The following is a 20,305-nucleotide window of genomic DNA, read 5'->3' as shown; positions in this document are numbered from 1 at the left end:
GTTGAGATATGGTAAAATGCTTTATGTCAATTTTGATTCATGTTTTCAATGGATTTGCAGTGCGTTTACTTGCAGTATGTGTATGTTTTTGTTGCTCTGCATTGAGCTGTGCTATCTTGTGGTGTGTTGTATGCTTATTTTCTGTGGGACTGCAAGAAAAAGGACATCCGCTGTACTCTTCAATCTTTATTAAGTGTAGATAAAATCAACATCACAGACAATGTCAGGAACAGCAAGGGTTAGCATGTTTCTTAACCAGTTTTTATCAGTTTTTCCATCCACTTAACCACTTGAGTCCCAGAGCCATTTTTTCAGTTTTTTTAATTTTTGGTTTACATGATTAAAAAATAATTTTAGGCCTGAAGATTACGTAAAACCCCCAAGCTATATATATTTTCTGAAAGTAGACACTTAGAGAATACATTTGTGGTAGTTCCAATTCTAAGTTACAAGTTTTATAAAATGCAATATTTCAGTGAAAAATACACTAAAGTTAAATTTAGGGTACACAAACACAATAATTTACCCAATTTTATTGGTAACTTGGTTACTTCAGTGGTGGGGCCAAATGACAACTCCTTCTTGGAGCTATAAAGTAAAGAATAAAAAAGCTGGCAATTGCATTTACATTATGTGATGAAAAACTGATGTAAACTGATCAGTTTGTTTCTGTGAAAAATTACATTTAAAGCCGGCAATGACAGTTAGTGCCAGGAAATGAAGGAGCCTGTCAGTATACTGCTCCCTCATTCTATATACTGCTCCTCTCCTGCCTTTCTTTGCCCCCCTCTATCTACAGTACACACAGCCCCACCAACCACTCGCCCTATGCACCCCCCCAGCCACTTGATTCAATCTGCTTTTTTTTTCTTCTTTTGCTTACTTTCTGCTGTCAGTGGGAATCTCCTAACAACCAATGCAAAAATGGACTGTTTGTCCGTTTACATCTGTTTATCTTTTTTAACAGACCAAAACCAGGACTTCTGATCCACTTAAAAAAATGGATGTGGATGCATGCAAATGAAAATGGATGTAAACAGATGATCACTTCTTTACATCCGTTTTTCCATAAAGGGGCGTTGATGTCCGTTTTTCATCCGTCAAAGGATTGATGAAAAACGGACAAACAGTCCGCAAGTGTGAAAGGGGCTGCTCTGCATGTAAACAAATCTGAAATAGATCCCATTTACTCTACAGCATTCTTAAATAAACTGAATTATGCATTTGATAGATTTTTGGACTGAAATTCAGAAAGATAGTTAAGTATCTAGATGAAGCAGTAAGACAAATTGCTCTTTCAGAATGTGTTTCAAGGGAACCATAAAATAATCATTTTGCACATTTTTCTTGTATGTAAAAACGATGTCACAAATGATTTCTACTGTAATTAAATATGCTAAGTTAAAATCAATGTTTTGTTGCTTTGCTTTACAGGAATAATTCATCAGATGAAAGGAGACTTTGATACTGCACTAAAATTACACAAGGCTCACCTTTCGATTGCCCAGGAATTAAATGATTATGCAGCTCAAGGCAGGGCTTATGGTAATATGGGGAATGCCTACAATGCGCTTGGAATGTATGACCAGGCTGTTAAGTATCATCGGCAAGAACTTCAGATATCAATGGAGGTCAACGACAGAGCTTCTCAAGCTTCTACACATGGGAATTTGGCTGTTGCATATCAAGCTTTGGGTGCTCATGATAGAGCTTTACAACACTACCAAAACCATCTGAACATTGCTCGGGAACTAAGGGACATTCAGAGTGAAGCTCGAGCTCTAAGCAATCTTGGGAATTTTCACTGCTCTCGAGGTGAATACATGCAAGCAGTACCTTTCTATGAACAGTACTTGAGAATATCACCTGAACTGCAAGACATGGAAGGAGAGGGTAAAGTGTGTCACAATCTTGGCTATGCTTATTATTGCCTAGGAAATTACCAGGATGCTGTAAAATACTATGAACAGGATTTGGCATTAGCAAAGGATCTCCATGACAAACTAAGCCAAGCTAAGGCATATTGTAACTTGGGCCTTGCATTTAAGGCACTATTGAACTATAATAAAGCTGAAGAATGCCAGAAATACCTTTTGTCATTGGCACAGTCTTTGAATAATTCTCAAGCAAAGTTCCGCGCTCTTGGGAATCTTGGCGATATTTTTGTTGCTAAGAAAGATGTAAATGGTGCAATAAAATTTTACGAACAGCAACTAGGTTTAGCTCATCAAGTCAAGGACAGGCGGCTAGAGGCTAGTGCTTATGCTGCTTTAGGTAGTGCTTACAGAATGATACAAAAATATGACAAAGCATTGGGATATCATACACAGGAGCTTGAGGTCTTCCAAGAATTAAATGAATTGCCAGGAGAATGCAGAGCTCATGGTCACCTTGCTGCTGTATATATGTCTCTTGAGAAGTACACTATGGCCTTCAAATGCTATGAGGAACAGCTTGAGCTGGGGCAAAAGCTTAAAGACCCTGCGATAGAAGCTCAGGTGTATGGGAATATGGGCATCACTAAAATGAACATGAATGTCATGGAGGAGGCTATTGGTTATTTTGAACAGCAGTTAGCCATGCTACAGCAATTGAGTGGAAATGACTCTATCCTTGACAGAGGTCGTGCATATGGAAACTTGGGAGATTGTTATGATGCCCTTGGAGACTATGAAGAAGCAATAAAATATTATGAGCAGTATTTATCTGTGGCTCAGAGCTTGAACCGACTTCAAGATCAGTCCAAAGCATACAGGGGACTCGGAAATGGACACAGGTATGAAAAAGGAATATTTGCAAATGAATGGTATACTTTCTGCATTTTAGGTCTTCCTAAGAGCAATACACAGAATGCTTGTTGAACACTTTTTCTTTGCAATCCTTTTGCAGTGTTTCCAGAAGCATGGGGCTGTAATCACTATCAGTGATACATATACTCATTCTGGGTAGTTCATGGTGGGGGTTTAGCAGCTTCCAATAGCCATTAAACAGAGTAGGGTGATTAATTCTCACAGCAGATGTGTCTGCTATTGTAAGCTTTAGTGATAGAGACAGCAGTGTTTTGATTGGATGCTGGTACTATCAGTGAGCAAGAGTGTCAGAATCTGTATCAAAATCACAGGAATATATGACAGAGAGGCTATGCAGAGATCAAACGTTGAGCTCTGCACTTGTAACCCCTTTATGGATCTAAGCAGTTTTTAAATTTTAGAGGCTTGTTGATTCATCAATAACTTGGTTAACACTTAAGATAAAAAAGAAATTTACTTTTTTTGGACTATATCTTAAAGATCCATGGAGTGCTGGCAATATACATACTTGTGTCTATGATGTTACCAGTGTCCTGCTGATAGTTGCTGCAACACATTTTTATTTATGACTATTTCCAGGAATGTTTGTGATCGGAATATTATATATGGTCTACTAAAAAAATTAGAAAACAAATAAATTAAAATTAAAAAATATACAGTATATTGTATATATATTATTGGGGGATACAAAGAGAAAAGAAAATAGCAGGAAAAAAAATGCCAAGGTGATTAAAGGCAGGAAGAAATTAAATAGGCTGATTTGGGTTACTTGTGACCCAAGGTTTTTTACTGACATCATATGCAGATCAAGTGTCACCCCTTTGATCTGCCATGAATGAAGCAGAGAAGTTACAACTAAATAATAATGCAAATGGTACATCATAACTTTCAGGTGTGGAAAGATCATTGTATTAAAAGTGTATTAAAATGGTTTGTCTGTGCTCCAACTTTGGAATATTCAGATATGCACCGCTTAATACCTCATTTTAAATAGTATGCATATGTTTTCTTGTACAGTATATGCCACATTTTAGTTTATCACTTTAGCCCTTTAGTCCTTTAAAAGTCAGAAGTGTTTAATTCAGTAATCCAAAAACTATAATTTAGTATGTGGCTTACACTGTATGTTGACACATCTCCTTTTTACACACTTTTTTTTTAATTGCTGTAGGTCCATGGGAAATTTACAACAGTCTCTTGTATGCTTTGAAAAAAGACTTGTGGTCGCTCATGAACTTGGAGAGACATCAAACAAAGCCCAAGCATATGGAGAACTTGGAAATTTGCACAGTCAGCTAGGAAACTATGAGCAAGCGATATCCTGCCTAGAACGTCAACTGAACATTGCCAGAGAAATGAAAGATCAGATACTGGAGAGTGATGCAGCCTGTGGTCTGGGTGGAGTCTACCAACAAATGGGAGAGTTTGATACTGCACTACAGTACCATCAGCTGGACTTACAGATAGCTGAAGAAACCAACAATCCATCTTGCCAAGCTCGAGCTTATGGAAATCTGGGACTTACTTATGAATCTCTGGGTAACTTTGAAAGAGCAGTAGTTTATCAGGAACAGCACCTTAGCATTGCAGCAGAAATGAACGACCTGGTAGCAAAGACAGTGGCCTATAGTAGCTTAGGAAGAACGCATCATGCTTTACAGAATTATTCCCAAGCAGTAATGTACTTGCAAGAAGGTGAGTAATTAGCAGGTAATGATCACTTACGTTAAAGGAGATACATACATAAACAGGATGTGATTTAACAGACCAGGCCACCTTCTTCCATTGCTCTGTGGTCTAGTTTGCTGGACTTATGCGTATGTGCCCAGTGTAGGCTCTTTTGGCTGTGGACATGGATCAGCATTTTAAAATTTAAATAAAATGCTGATGTGACATCCTAAGATGGACTTGTAGGAAGGCATGGTTATACAAATACTGATTGGCCTGCTACTCAACCTGGCCTGCTTTAAGGGTCGCGCTTTTTCGTCCCACCCAAGAACGCCCTGTGGGTGGGGCGAAACGCGTTGACGCACTTCCGGTCTGCCGTCATCTTGGCCTACGTCACTTCCGGTATTTGGAACGCACGCCGACTTTTGCGGTTCAAGCAGCCATTTTTGAGGTGGAAAGCTGGTCATCCTCTACAGTGATCCTTAAAGCGTGAGATCCCTATATTTACAATTTGGAAACTTGTTCCTTTGAAGCCTTTGAGGCTATTAAACAAGGCCTGTTATTTTATTGAAACATGTGAGTGTCCTTATTCTATGGATTTATATGGTATTGAGTGGCAGTATTACACTATGTAGCCTTTCTTTCCTTGCACATTATTGAGGATTCCATGGAGAAGTAGAGTGGAGTCGATTGCTGTATCTAAGCAGGGTGAAGGCGAATTGAGTTCCTCCTGAGGGGCTATAGGATCCCTTATATCCTATGAGGCTTATTACTCACCTCCATCTGGTGAGTGCGATCAATATTATTTTTCACGTGGTGATTAGGTGGAAGCCCATTTTGGAACATTGTCTTGAAAATCCTTTTGGGAAAATAAGGACTTATGTTTGAAATATAATATATATATTGTTGCACGGACATTTATTTGTGATTATTTTTATTTATTTAATTTTTGCGCTGTTTTTTTGTGTTATTTATGATTGGTGGTTTTCACTGGTGCACAGCTGCATAATTGTATACTTTCTTTGATTGGCGCTGGGATTCTTTTAGTTTGTTAGAATTGCAGAATGCTGGCATTAATGGGCAGAAACTGAAAATTGTGTCTATTGTTCCTTTAAGATGCATGAAGTCTATCTGAACCTTAACCAGGAATTTCTCTTATTTGCTCCATGCTGGTTTTTATAAAAGTACAATTGAAAGTGTTTTTTATTCTGTTTGATAAGTGCAAAATTGTTCCTGTGGATCCTGACAGATATCTAGTGAGCCAATAATGTTCAGTTCACTTTGGGGTAGATTTACTAAAACTGGAGCATTCAGAATCTGGTGCAGCTGTGCATGGTAGCCAATCAGCGTCTAACTTCAGCTTGCTCAGTTGAGCTTTCACAATAAAATCTAGAAGCTCAATTATTTGTATGGAGAGTTGCATCAGATTTTACACTCTTCAGTTTTACTAAATCGGCCCCTTTGTCTGTTCTGCACTCTTATTAGAATCGCTCCCAGTGCTCTCTGTGAACTTTACTAAATCTATTAGAAAATGTGTTTTTATTGCTCTTTGACTTCCCCTCACTTTCTGTTCTGTCTGAGAAATAGACAGGTGGTGCAGAGAAGTCTCCCAAATGGGAACACAGCAATAAAATTTTGACAGAAGTTCTAACACTTTCTTCTCTATTAAAAAAAAGTAGGAGTTTGACCTGTAGTTGGGCTTTAATTGCTTTTTTGTCTCTGTTGGGAAGAATTTTCCTCACTTTCCACTGACACATAGATAACAGTTAAAATGTGATAGAGGTTTCCTATTCTTTTTACAAAAAAAGAAAAAAAAAATGATTTGTTGATGTATGTGTCCCCATTGACTTTCCTTTAAGTTTATGCCACATAGACATGTTAGACAGTGAGGGGAAATCTTTTTAAGAAATAATGTCCAATGCCCTTGATTTAAAGTGATTGTAAATGTACAAAATACTTACTTGCTCTGTGTAATGGTTTTGCACTGAGAAGCCCTGATTCTGTTCTCGGGTCCTACTCTGGCAACCCCCCCACACTTGTCAAGCACTCCCCTAGACAAGTTGATTGCTCTGGGGGCACTCGTTCATGCGTGCTCGCTCCCTAGCTGGCCCTGTCTGTCCATAAGATACACAGAGCTTGGCTCAGCCCTACTCCCACTCCCTCTTCACAGACTGTGATTGACAGCAGCAGGAGCCAATGGCTCCTACTGCTGGGTCTTTGTCAATGAGGAGGGAAAGACCTGGGAGAGCCACTGCTCTCGTGCACATCGCTGGATCAAAATTGGACTCAGGTAAGTATTGGGGGCTGAGGGGGGAGCTGCACACTGAAGTGTGTTTACCTTCATGCATAGTGTACACAGAGGTAAAAAACCTTCAGCCTTTAGAACAACTTTAATTTTCTTCAACAAAATGGTGTCCGTCTGCACACAGACACTAACTCCCTGTTGCATAAGTGTAATGAGATGTGTAAAACATGTTTTCAGCTCCTGTTCTCCACCTGTAGAGGACTTCTCAGAGGTGTTTTGCTCTTTTCGGGGCTTAATCATAGGGGCCTTTGGTCATTTAAGGTAGCTATACACGGCTTAATATTGCCTTGTTCAGAAAGTCAGAGGACTTCCCCATTCACACTTACGGTACATGCACACTGGATGCGGATAACAATTGCCCTGGATATTTTTCTTTTGACAGCAAAACAAAGGTTGGCGCTGGTAAACGTGTGTAGAGGAGCGTTTACAACCTCTAAACTCTGCTGCTCCTAAACTCTGGTAAAAGCCTATGTGTGTATTGACCCCTAAGCTTTTACTGAGTTGAGTTCAGGGGGTTTAGGAGCAGCAGTGTGCATGAGGCCTAACAGCCTGCTATTGTATTCAGGCAGCCACAGCATACACAACTGCCTAAATACAGTGGTGTTTGTGAACAATGACTACACTTGTTAAAATGCAGCCATTGTTTAGCCAATGATTTCCCACCCAGCTCAGTCAATTTTCAGATTGACTTTTTTCACTTCGGTAATGATTTCATGATCAGTTCAGCATGAATCAGCCAAAATTCAAGGTGTCTACGGTCAACCTTAATCATTACCTTACATTCTCTCTGTTTTTATCTTGCACAAAGGTTTGAGATTAGCAGAACAGCTGTCCCGCAGAGAGGATGAAGCCAAAATTAGACATCGCCTCGGACTCTCTCTTTGGGCTAGTGGGAATTTGGAAGAAGCTCAACACCAGGTTAGTGCCCATAACATTCAATAAACAGTAAATATGCATAAGAGAAATATTAGGTTATGTTTTACACTGCCTGATATACTGTAGATAGATGACTAGAAAATTTAAATATAGTCAAAGGTGGTCGAAACAGATTCTGAATTTAATTTTGAATCATAGTTTAAAGAGGAGTGATGTTTGAAGGTCAGTTGTCCATAAAAACAATTTGAAGTAATCTTTTACGCATCTAATTACAGTAAACTAAAACTTCACTGACTGCTATGGGTTTACAAAGTAAAATAGCAGCCAGTCAGAAATTAATTTTAAAGCTGAACTCCAGGCATATATAGAAGCACATGCATATGCAGCCCTACATTCATTATACACTCATTGGTCACTTTATTAGGTACATCTTGCTAGTTCTATGTTGGACCCCCTTTTGCCTTCAGAACTGCCTTAATTCTTCATAGCATAGATTCAGAATGGTGTTGGAAACATTTCTGAGAGATTTTGATTCATATTGACATGATAGCATCACGCAGTTGCTGCAGATTTGTTGGCTGCACATCCATGATGTGAATCTCTCGTTCCACCACATCCCAAAGGTGCTCTATTGGATTGAGATTTGGTGACTGTGGAGACCATTGGAGTACAGTGAACTCATTGTCATGTTCAAGAAACCAGTCTGAGATGATTTGAGCTTTGTGACATTATCCTGCTGGAAGTAGCCATCAGAAGATGGGAACACTGTAGTCATAAAGGGATAAACATGGCCAGCAACAATACTCAGGTAGGCCATGGCGTTCAAACAATGCTAAATTGGTACTAAGGGACCCAAAGTGTGCCAAGAAAATATCCCCCAAACCATTACACCACCACCAGCCTGAACCGTTGATACAAAGCAGATTGAATCCATGCTTTCATGTTGTTTACACCAAATTCTGACCCTACCATCGAGATTCATCAGACCAGGCAACATTTTTCCGATCTGCTCTTTTTGGTGAGCCTGTGCATGTTGTAGCCTCCATTTCCTGTTCTTAGCTGACAGGAGTGGCACCCAGTGTGGTCTTCTGCTGCTGTGGCCCATCTGCTTCGATGTGTTCTGCTTAAAGAGATGGTATTCTTCATACCTTGGTTGTAACGAGTGGTTATTTGAGTTACTGTTGCCTTTCTATCATCTCCAACCAGTCTGCCCATTCTCCTCTGACCTCTGACATCAAGAAGGAATTTTCATCCACACAACTGCCTCTCACTGGATATTTTCTCTTTTTTGGACAGTTCTCTGTAAACACTAGAGATGGTTGTATGTGAAAATCCCAGTAGATCAGCAGTTTGTGAAACTCAGACTGGCCCGTCTGGCACCAACAACCATGCCACGTTCAAAGTCACTTAAATCCCCTTTCTTCCTCATTCTGAAATTGAAATTTCAGCAAGTCATCTTCACCACGTCTAAATGCCTAAATGCATTGAGTTGCTGTCATGCTAATTAGCAATTTGTGTTACCAAGCAATTGAACAGGTGTACCTAATAAAGAGGCTGGTGAGTGTACATCATTACATGTATATTTTTTAAAATGAATAGTGTAGGTTTATTCATTTGACTTGATATCAGCTCTTTCCAGTCTGCTATACAGCAGCACTGTACACCTGGTCAGCAGCTAACCACGTGTGCTTCAAGCAAGTGTATTGACAAGGAGCATGCTCATAGGGAGAGAGATCAGAGTAAGTAGAGGGATGACTCCAACTGTCTGCTTCTATCGTCTCATTATCCAGTCAGAAGGCAAGGGGTGGACAGGGGCACCACTATATACTTTAACTGCATGTGGCATCATACAGCTGACTGTGCTGTGTGAATGGGCTGTGTAATGTTCAGAACTTGATGGTAACAAGCACAAATCCTTTGACAGTAAAACACCTCTCATATATATATTTATCTGTGTACTTAGCTGTTAGCCTGGAATTCAGCTTTAAACACTCTAGTGTTGACAGGACTTTTTTTCTGTGCAGTTATAGTGTGTGCACCATGTTTTAAAGCCTTTATTATGGCAATAAATTAAATGTCAAAATGACTGAATTTTTGGATCTGAACTATCAGTTTTCTATATTAAAGGAAATCCCTGACAACAATAATTTTTAATGCAAAAGTTTCAATGTTAGCATTGGAATAAGTGGCATATGTGTACTGTGTGGAGCACATTGGATCATGCTTTATTGGTGCTTTTTTGCCTTCCTCTGGATCAACTATGTAACCACTGTTTATGATCTTCTATTGATAATGTGGTATGACATCATCTGTGTTCAGGCTGTTACACTTCTAAGTTTGCTATGATTTTTTACTTTTAATTTGTGTGATATTCCTTTTTGTAGATGTACAACTATCACGTGTACAAAGTTGTGTTTCGTTGTTCAATATGAATCAAAATCTAAAGATTTCCCAGAATTTTGAAATATCTTTAAAAGCAAATAGCATGCAACAAAGCACCACCAGATTGAATCAAATATTAACTCCCAGAACTGATATCTTAGTGTTTGGTGTGTAGTGACCCCTACAGTCATCTTTCTTTCATCTACTTTTTGCAATCTTTATTGGGCCATCAACTGGAGACAGTGAATGTAACTTTTCCTGGTGAGCATTTGCCATCTAGTGCTGTAAAAACCCCTCTAATGGAATCCCTATAGAAACAAATGTCACAATATAGTCTTCAAAGCATGGTACTTTGGCAGAATGCCAGGCTTTGATTAGCTTAATTCAGCTCAGATATTATAGTGCATTTTACTGCACCCATTTATCAAGAGTACTAAAGTAACATAAGGAGAATTGTAAATGAAACATGTACTAAGAGGATTATAAAGGGCATTAATCTCCAAACAGCGGCCTAGGGGCCGGATGTGGCCCTTTGCTTACTCTTACCTGGCCCTTGGGGCAATATTTCATCCTCTGACATCATTTGTGGGGCATAATTGGCACCAGTGACACCAATGAAGGGGCATAATTCCTTTCAATTATACCAACAATGGAGCTCAGCTCCTCTCAATGACACCAGTGATGGGGCTCAATTCCTCCCAGTGACACAGATGAGGTATGATTTTTCACACCCAATGACACCAATGATGGGGCATAATTCCTCTCACTGACATAAAAGATGAGACATTGGTTACTCCCACTGAAGCCAGGGAATTTTCTACTTCCAATAGCCACAGTCTTCTCCCCCTAAAGTCTGATGGACAGTAAACTGGCCCTTTGTTTTGAAAGTTTGGAAACTCCTGATGTAGGGTATAATTTCAGACTGCTCCTAGTGCAAATGCCAGCTGCCTGACTGTCATTGGGTTTAATATTCTTTATATCACTGACTTAGAATGAGCCTGCAGGTAAGGAAATCACAATAAAGTTAGCCACCTGATCTGAATACTTGTGTTAGGTCAAAGACTTTACAAAATACCTACACTGACAGTATTATAACAGCAATGCATTTGCCATTTTCAGGAGTGGTCAGCAATGTCAACCTACTTTTTGTAGAATGGATTTTCTTAAAGGACAACTTAACTTTTAACAAAGTTTTCCTTTTATGTACCTCCCCTCTCTCTTAAGTGATGCATAGATAGTAAAATACTCACCTTCATTCTGGGAACCATACAGCCTTTGTAGCTAAAGAAGTCAGCCACATTCATTTCCTACTTCATATGCCCGCCACTTCCCCATTCACTTGAGCTGTGTGCATGCACTATTGAAGCTAGTGAAGAACAAGGGTAAGTATGTATGTAGATGCCAAGGTACTCACAAAAGTGTCTTAACCTTCCACCTAAACAAGGTAATTACCAACCTGATGCACAGAGATCTAACTGGCTTCATGCTGTGAAAAGGCACGGATATTAACTTGCGTAGATCGTTCACCAATATTGCTCATTGCATTGGCTCTTGAGCTCCTGGAATGGTGGCTTCTCTTGATGCTTAGAAGGCCTTTGACTCGGGGGGTAGGGAATACTTGTGGATGGTCTTACGTAAATTTGGGCTTGAGCTCAATTTCATCTCATTTGTATGACTCCTGTATTCCACCCCCATCACCAGAGTTCGAGCTCTACTAAGAGGGGTGGGGGAAACAGGATAAGTTCACTAAAAATAAAGTTTTCCTTTCAACAAACAGATGTTTTTGTAGAACAGAATTAAGTGTTTAAAATAATTAGATTCCTCAGCCCAATCTTTAGTAGAAAAAACAAAAGACTAATAATTTTCAGATAGTATTCTGCATTGAAAAGTTCCTGTATGGTGTTCCACTTGCAGCATGCTAGGCCCATGTGTTCCACTGAATCCTTTTCTTTTCCTCTAGTGGAAAATATTGCGCTAGAAATAGAGCATATTCACTTAACATTCCTGCCATTTTATGGTTTATGTTTCAGAAATGTAGCATAATCAATATACATAAAAAGAAAACATACTACGCACTGTAAATAAATATACCACAGCATCTGCTCTTTCTTTAGCGCAGCTTCCATAATTCCAGTTTAATTACAGTGGTATGAAGTGACCAAAATAGCCACAATCCCTCAAGGAGGCTTCAATTACAAGACAGGTTGTCAAATATTTAATGAGCAAACTGTTTTCTCTGGTTTCAGCTTTACCGAGCTTCAGCGTTATTTGAAACAATAAGACACGAAGCCCAGCTCAGCACTGATTATAAGCTCTCTCTCTTCGATCTACAAACCTCGTCATACCAGGCTCTGCAGCGTGTACTCATCAGTCTTGGTAAGAGGAGCTACATTATTTGGTCGTGGAGAAGGACTGTTGTCATGACAGTTAAAGTGGACCTGACATACACGTGTAACTCATTGCTGCTTTTAAATCATTAAATCTGAATTTGTCTTCAGCTGGGGTTGTTAACGGCAAAAGAATGATAACTATAGCTGACTTTATGGACCTTTCCCTAAATCACATTATCAGGGACCATTATTCCTTTAGACTGCTACAGTGCTGCTGATTTGGTCTTCTCTGCCCATATCATGAATAAGAAAGCAGGTCTGGTAAGGGGAAATATGTAGCTTATTTTTTTCTTTTTTTTTGCTGTTATTAGATTATGTGTGTGTTGCTCAAAATTCAGGTTTCAGGCTCTCTCCTGCCACAACCAAAAATGTAAATTGGACAAGCAGCACATTCTAAACATTACAAAATAAGTCCAAATGAATGTGACAAACTACCACTAGCTGTAATTTGTATGCTGTAGTAGGATTTATGGCATGTACACTTTGTTTTTCAGTGCACTGACTTTGTTGTGAAATACTGTATATCCTTCTTGTTTCGGTAGGAAGCACACAATATAAACTCATCAAAGTGATTTTCAAGCTGCTAGAGTTGAAAATGGTTAGAAACCCCAGTCATTTTTTTTGTCTGTGTCATTGGGAAGATTTTCTTTCAATTTCTGTCTGGGAGACACAATAGGAAGTGAGAGTAATTTTATGCCAAGCTAGGGGAAGTCACCTATTAGACAGTTGGCATGTATAAAAATATAAATAAATATAGAAGGTAGCCATCAATTTTTGATACTACCATATTTTGGACAGCATAGAAAAGGAGAAGATATGGTTTCAATCACAATTCACACATCAAGATCCCTCTACCCTTTCAATCGTGGTTGCAAAGCACCAGAAAAAAATGGTGAGACCTGGAGAAATCAGTGGCTGACTTTTGACTAAAAGGTGAAACTTACATAACAGTAAGTGCACTGTTTAGTCCGCAAGTTTTGGGAAACTGATGGAGCAGATTTTGAAAGAACCAAAATGTTTACATACCCAATTTTATTTGTAAAAACCATGAATATGAGAAAGAAAAATGAAAGCAGAGCAAGACACTGCCTGATTTTTTCACAGCAGTAGTCTTGTAGAAAAATACCATTGCCATATTGGGTTTCAGCTTGTAATACACAATGTCATATCAAACATAGTTATTAAATGGACCTTCACCTTTCCTGATTACATGGCCAGAAATGTGTAATTTCTTAATCTGTAAGTAGTGTTGTATTTTTTTCTTCCAATAAAATGACTCAAGACAGCCATGGATACTTAAAGTATGTCTTTGAAACTTGGTAACACTTGATTCATACCAGATTTAGAGCAATAAAACAAGCTTTGATAGATTGTTCTCGGCTACCAGCGTGGTATCACATGAAAATGTTATTAGGTTGCATTCTTATAGATTTATAGCATGTTGACATACCTAGACATTAGACTAAGTTACACTTGTATGAAGGAGGGGCTCCTTTATTTGCTGGTAGCATGGGTGGGTGAGAAGGAAGATTTAAAGTAGATCTAAACCCTATTTGGATAGCAGTAAATGATATGACAGCACTGGGTATTATAAACAACTGCCATTTTCTTTTTTTAATAAAATACTTCTTTCACCTTTTTTTATAGTCTTATTTGGCATCTCAGTGCTGCTGATCTCCTCTAGCCTCTTTAAGGTGCTTCTTGACTACATGTACTTACTGAATCATTGCTTTACGACAGGCTTTAAACAGTGACAGTGGTTGGTGGCACATGTATAATTTGTATGAGCATGACTGCTCCCAGTCCCCACCAGACGCACATAGGACAGGGAAACAACCCAGATTTAGGAAGATTGAGATCACCTTTTGAAATTACATTGAGGTTGCATCCAAAAAAGAGCTGAGTGTCTTCGTCATTTTAGATGCTTTTTTTTTCATTTGTACAGGTGTTTTTAGCACTTTTGCAGGTGTCCCAGGCCTCAGCATTTTTTTTTCAAATAGATTTTAGCCAATGGAAAACTAGATAGGGGGAAAAAATTCACACTTTTTTGGAGCCTTTTTACATATTTTACATACTCCCAGTTGCAAACTATGGGGGCCAAAATGCTTGAAGTTACGAAGCTTTTAGCTGAAAAGGTTTTAGCTGAAAGGAAGCTTCAGATGACTCTGCACTTATGTGTGAACAGACACAATTGAAAACCATGGGATTCTGGATGTTAAGCATTTTGGAGCCTCAGGATTCAAAATGCTTTGGTGTGAATGGAACCTAAAATATCAGAACTGATATAGGATGTTAGGTACTGAGTTTAGATCTACTTTAATGCTATGTTAGATCAGTACATTGTCATTAAAACAACTTTTCTCTGCTGTAATACTGAAATACAATGCTACAAAGATTTCATCTGAGTTCCTCTTTCAAGTGTATTATTTAATGTAAATCTAAAGCAAAAACGTTTTTGTTGTCTTGGATGGAGTGGTGATGGATTAGTACCAGGGGCGGACTGACCATTCGTGCACTCGGACACTGCCCAAGGGCCCGGGGTCAGTAGGGGGCTCCATGAGATGCCCCTAGTACCTTTCATAGGCTTTTTTGGGTGTGGTTTGAGTGTGGGTGAGGACATAGGGGCCCCATGATCCCCTATTGCCCGGGGGCCCCATGAGTTGTCATTCCACCCCTGATTAGTATCACCTCAAATTTTGTTATACAGTCTAATGAAAGCACCAAACAAATGCCCAAGAGTCCAATGTTTTTAATGATAAAATTCTTCATAGCAGAAAAGAAGCCAATGTGTTTTGCGGACCAAATAGGTTCCTCCCTCAAATCTCAGCATCTTTTCTTCTATTTAACACTCCATGAGGGCACAGAACTCTTTTTTTAAATACATGTGTTAACACAGGCATAACATGCTTTTTGAACTGTTTCAAGCAAAAAAACACAGATCTATTTGGTATTTGCTTATCTGAGTCCATTTAAACACTCAAAATTCCTGAGCCCTGAAGGGGGGAGTCTGTTTTGCCCCTGAAACACACTTGATTTTTTCTGCTTTGAACTCATTTTAAAAACTCTGGACTCTTGGATGTTTGTTTGGCATTTTCATTGGACCATATTGTGTTTTCCCTGGGGAAATTTACCATCTCTCTTTGTCCTGGTGACTATTGTCATGTGACTGAAGAGAAGCAAAATCCAAAATTTTGAGTTGTCACCAGAAAAGGAATAGAAGGGGAAGTCTTCCAATAGGGACACCTGTCTTGGTTGTTACTGTGTAAGGGAATTTACCTCACTCTAAAGAAGTTTTCTCTTACGCTCTGTTGTGTCTACAGTTTAGCCATTCCCTACTCTACCCAAAATGAAAAAAAAACATGATTTACGAAAGATATTACAGTATAATAGTAATGGTAATCCAAATAGTAATCCATTTCCCCACTTCCACATACTAGTGAAATTCCTAGGCAGTATATGCCAGCAAAGCACCTGCCCTGAAATATGTATTTGGTCAGGAAGCAGAGGATCACTGCAATCAGAAGCTTTTTTAATGGAAATTTACCCTGATTACAGATTTCTATAAAAAAAAGTAGAGGTAAATAACACCTCTGCAAAGCCATATTTAGTTGCATCACTGTGCTATAACCTTAATGGCTGACCCGTTTGCAGAAAAATCCAGCATCTTTTATTGTTGAACCTACTGACTTCAGTAAATCCATCTCATTGTCTGCATTGGTGGCTTTATTTTCAGCTGAGTGATTTTCCAGTTCCTCACAAGTTTTGTAGGACTGTAGTCAAAAATGTTCTTTCACTTATTTTCCTCTATTATAAGCCTCTATCTGAGGCTAACATAATGATTTTGGTGGTTGACTTTAATTGGTTTACCATGTATGCTTATGCAACTTTAATATATTCTTCAGGACATCATGATGAAGCTTTGGCAGTTGCAGAAAGAGGAAGAACTCGAGCTTTTGCAGACCTTCTTGTTGAGCGACAGACTGGCCAGCAAGATTCTGATCCATACTCTCCTGTGACTATTGACCAAATCTTGGAGACAATTAATGGCCAGCGAGGATTGGTGCTCTACTACTCACTAGCTGCTGGTTATCTTTACAGCTGGTTACTGGCTCCTGGTTCAGGTGAGAGAAGAGATGTATTTTATTCTTTCCTATTCTAGCTGTCACTTCAATGTGAAGCATATCATTGTGAAAGAGTTACAAAGCTATAATGCATTTTGGGTCTCTTCTCAAAGATTTAATGAAATACATTTTGATCTAGATCAAGCTATAGATAATTGGATGTCTAAATTATGACACATTTTTAAACAGTTTCTCCAGCCCTGTTCTCTCAATAATTAAACAGTTGAACTCAAAGTTTGTGGCTTGAAATAAAATGCTGACTCTTCATGAAAATCAAAACTAAGACCTCATACACAATGGATATTGAAGAACTGAAATGATTCCAGGTTTAGCAAGGCAGGAATATATTCAGGTCACTTGGTATTACAGTTTGCTGTGTACACTGCAATTGCACAAATGGCAACCACAAAGAATTTTAATTCATGCAAATAATTTAGAGAAATTAACTCTGATGTTTTTTCACCTTTTCGTTTTCTATTTTTTATTTGCAGGAATTTTGAAGTTTCATGAATGCTATCTGGGAGACTCATCACTGGAAAATACCAGCGATTTTACTGAATCTGGAAGTATGTGTTTTCAAGGATCGAATAGTTCAGTTCTAGAGCAATACATAGCAAATGTCCGTGAAACATTAGGAGTGGACTCTTACTACACAAGGTATGTAATTTGACAACTGAGGGCTATGGGAGATCTTTTGCAGTAATGTAATCCTCTGCAATCTTTATCTCTAATACCACTTATTTACAGATGTGACATGTCAGTCAAAATCCCTCGGGTTTCAACCAATACATAGTCTGATGGCTGCATATAAAGGAAACCTGTACTCTAAAAAGTACAAAGACTTTTATTGCTGACATTCATCAAAGAATACTAGTTGTCATAGTTGGTTATCTGTGGCTCCAATACTGCCTTGGTTCCTGACATGGAACAAGCAGGCAAATTAGAAAGTAAGAACTTTGCATTTTGTTCCAGGTTAGAAAGTAATAAAGCCATTGGACTAGCATGGCAACCAAGCATCTAGCCTTTCCAGTTCAGCAAATGCAGCCTTTGTATTCTCTCAGTACATTTTTTAATTTGGCTACAGTATATAGCTGGAAGATAGTGGGTCTTTTAAGCATGGCTTTCATAGTACTGTAGTTATGCTAAATGTTGTTTCTCTAAATAAAAACAAATTTACTGCATTGTAATAATTAACATCATAGCAATCTGTAACTGTCCAAACTAGGTAGACATATTAAGGCTCCTTTCACACGAGGCTGATTTTGGATCCGCTCAGGAGAGCAGGTATGGGCAGCCAGGTGTAAACGGACTCTGCTGTCCATTTACACCCAACTACCCTCTGATATGATCCACCTAAACGGAAGAAGACGGATTCCCTTCTGCCTGTCCATAGAGGTGAATGGACCATCCTGACCATCTGATCAGACCTGCCATGTGAAGGGGGCCTTAAGCATAATTATGCTAATTTTTTATGATTTTTTTTATATAATTTCCCCACTTATTTATGGCAAATGTGTCACAATTAAGACTATTTCTGTCTGGAAATCTTGTTGTGTTGTAGATACGAGAAGGTGATGTAAGCCATTAAGTTTTTTTTTAGTAAATTCGGTCTCCTTAGCTGTTGGCTCCTTTCAGGGCATAAACATAGGACTTAAGGCCCAATTAAAGTCACAGAAATAGATATGCAGTCTGTGTGCAATTTTGGGCCTCATGCACATAGGACATAAAAAGCGCTGCTTTTACAGATTTTTGACCATTTTTTTCAGTCTCTAAATGCACCTCTATGTCAGCCTGTGAGGCCATACACAAATAGGCATCTACAGGTGTATTAGAAGAGGAGCATTTAGGATCAAAATGTGTGCATTCAGGAGTGACATTTGAACAAAAAAAAAATGCTGAATGCACCTAAATCAATAAATAATCGTATCCTTGTGCGCTGCTATGAATATAACACGACACTGTGTACTAAAACAAAATAAACACAGTGTAATGTGCTTAAATTCCCCACCAAAAATATATATATGCTCTATATTTGTGCAATATATGTGCATATATATATAAGAGGGAACAACCAAAACAAAAAATGAATGTGAGCCAGCAGCAATGCACTCAATGGACTATCATGCCAGTCACCAAGCCTATAATGAAACACAAATTAGTTAGAAAACAAAACATATGTTAAATGATATCAAACTATAATGATATTGTAGTATACATAACCAAATGTGCATGTATTAACACAACATTTAAACAATCAACTTTCCAATGATGATATAGTGTGCATAAATAAATGTCCATATAGTGGCATGAAACATCAACCTTTCAGGATATCTGTACAGCCACAATTTTCACCTCCATGCTCCACATGTAAATAAATGTTGGTGCACCACTACAACCATGTGTTCTCTCACGTTAGTGAACTGTTCGGTCTGTGAGCGCTTATGTCCCTATATCAGGAAAGAACTCTCCTTTCCACCCGGGGCCATGGCTTCAATCGCGGATGACCTCTTCTCCAAAAACTTAGGTACAAATAACCTTATTCTAGAAGATGGAGATCACTTACACTTTACAGAGGATGAGGAATGTCAGCTGTTTTCCAAAGCCTCTCTGGAGCTCATTCTGATCTCTCTGCAGCACACACCATGCAATCAGCAGTCCTCTGTACTCCTCGTTCAGAGCCCCGGGTGGAAAGGAGAGTTCTGTCCCGATGTAGGGACATAAGCGCTTACAGACCAAACACTTTGTTGGAGGTCATATCTTAAAGGTGAGAGCACACCTGGTGGTAGTGGGTGGTGCAACAAAATTTATCTGCATGTAAAGCATGGAGGTGAAAATCACGGTTGAACGCACACTCCTAAACACTCCTAAACACTAGCTTTAGAATTTATTCTATCCGATGGCCAGAATTATTATTCTGGCCAATGAAATGAAAGAATGCTTGATGCATCTAAACGTGCATAAGCAGCTTTAAGCTCGTTTTGCAGCTGCTTTTTCCTCAGCTGTCTGTGACTAGGCAAAAAGAATGAAAGCTTAAAGCAGAGCTCCACCCAAAAGGGGAAGTTCTGCTTTTAGACTTTGTCCCCCGAATTTGACAGTTACCCACTCCCACTTCCGCTGTGATCTCCTAGGCGATCAGAAGTGGAAGTTGCCCCCCCCCCCGTAGTCTTCTGAGACACGTGACAGGTCCCAGGGGCCATTCACAAAGTGCAGTGCTTCTCGCGCATGCGCAGTGGGCACCCGGCTGTGAAGCCGCAAGCTGTCACAGCCAGGTGCCCACACTGAAGATCCTGGCACCAGGGAGAGAAGTCAGCCTGTGAAACCAACGGTGGTGAGGACACCACTGGACCGAGGGATAGGTAAGTGTCTGTATTTTAAAAGTCAGCAGCTACAGTTTTTGTAGCTGCTGACTTTTATTTTTTGTTTTCAGATGGAACTCCGCTTTAACTCCTCCCAAGAGCCATCCCACTGCTTGCATCAGGCTCTTGAAAGGAGTACTGAAGAGTACTGAAGAAGGGTTTTGTGACATTTTCAGGAAGCTATGTGTAGCACACTACTAACTCCTCCCACTATTCATGATCTGCCTGAATTGCATAGAAAAATACAGAAACCCAGTGATGACTTCACTGGGACTAAAATAAGTTATGTAATGAAAATAAAACAAAAAGGTTTTATTTAAAATGATTGAATTAACATGTTGATAAGATGGACAGAAAGGAACCAGGCATGGCAAAATATAAGTACTTTTACTCAAAG

General features: G+C 39.1%; 1 protein-coding gene across 2 annotated transcripts in view; it reads left to right on the top strand.

Annotated features, from left to right (window-relative positions):
• Window positions 1–20,305, top strand: part of TTC28 (tetratricopeptide repeat domain 28) — a 670,967-nt gene that overhangs the window by 422,544 nt on the left and 228,118 nt on the right. For both annotated transcript variants that reach the window (XM_089692516.1, XM_089692515.1), the window contains exons 6-11: window positions 1,435–2,776; window positions 3,982–4,505; window positions 7,592–7,701; window positions 12,288–12,417; window positions 16,334–16,552; window positions 17,044–17,209. In XM_089692516.1, coding sequence (XP_089548642.1) covers window positions 1,435–2,776; window positions 3,982–4,505; window positions 7,592–7,701; window positions 12,288–12,417; window positions 16,334–16,552; window positions 17,044–17,209 — 2,491 coding nt within the window. The remainder of the gene's footprint in view (window positions 1–1,434; window positions 2,777–3,981; window positions 4,506–7,591; window positions 7,702–12,287; window positions 12,418–16,333; window positions 16,553–17,043; window positions 17,210–20,305) is intronic.

This window comes from Staurois parvus, unplaced genomic scaffold, assembly GCF_062004578.1.
Source record: "Staurois parvus isolate SC_StPar_1 unplaced genomic scaffold, SC_StPar_1.0 ptg000589l, whole genome shotgun sequence".
Taxonomy (NCBI): Eukaryota; Metazoa; Chordata; class Amphibia; order Anura; family Ranidae; genus Staurois; species Staurois parvus.
The sequence above is the reverse complement of the archived record's forward strand: the minus strand, read 5'-3'. Positions and strand labels throughout refer to the sequence as shown.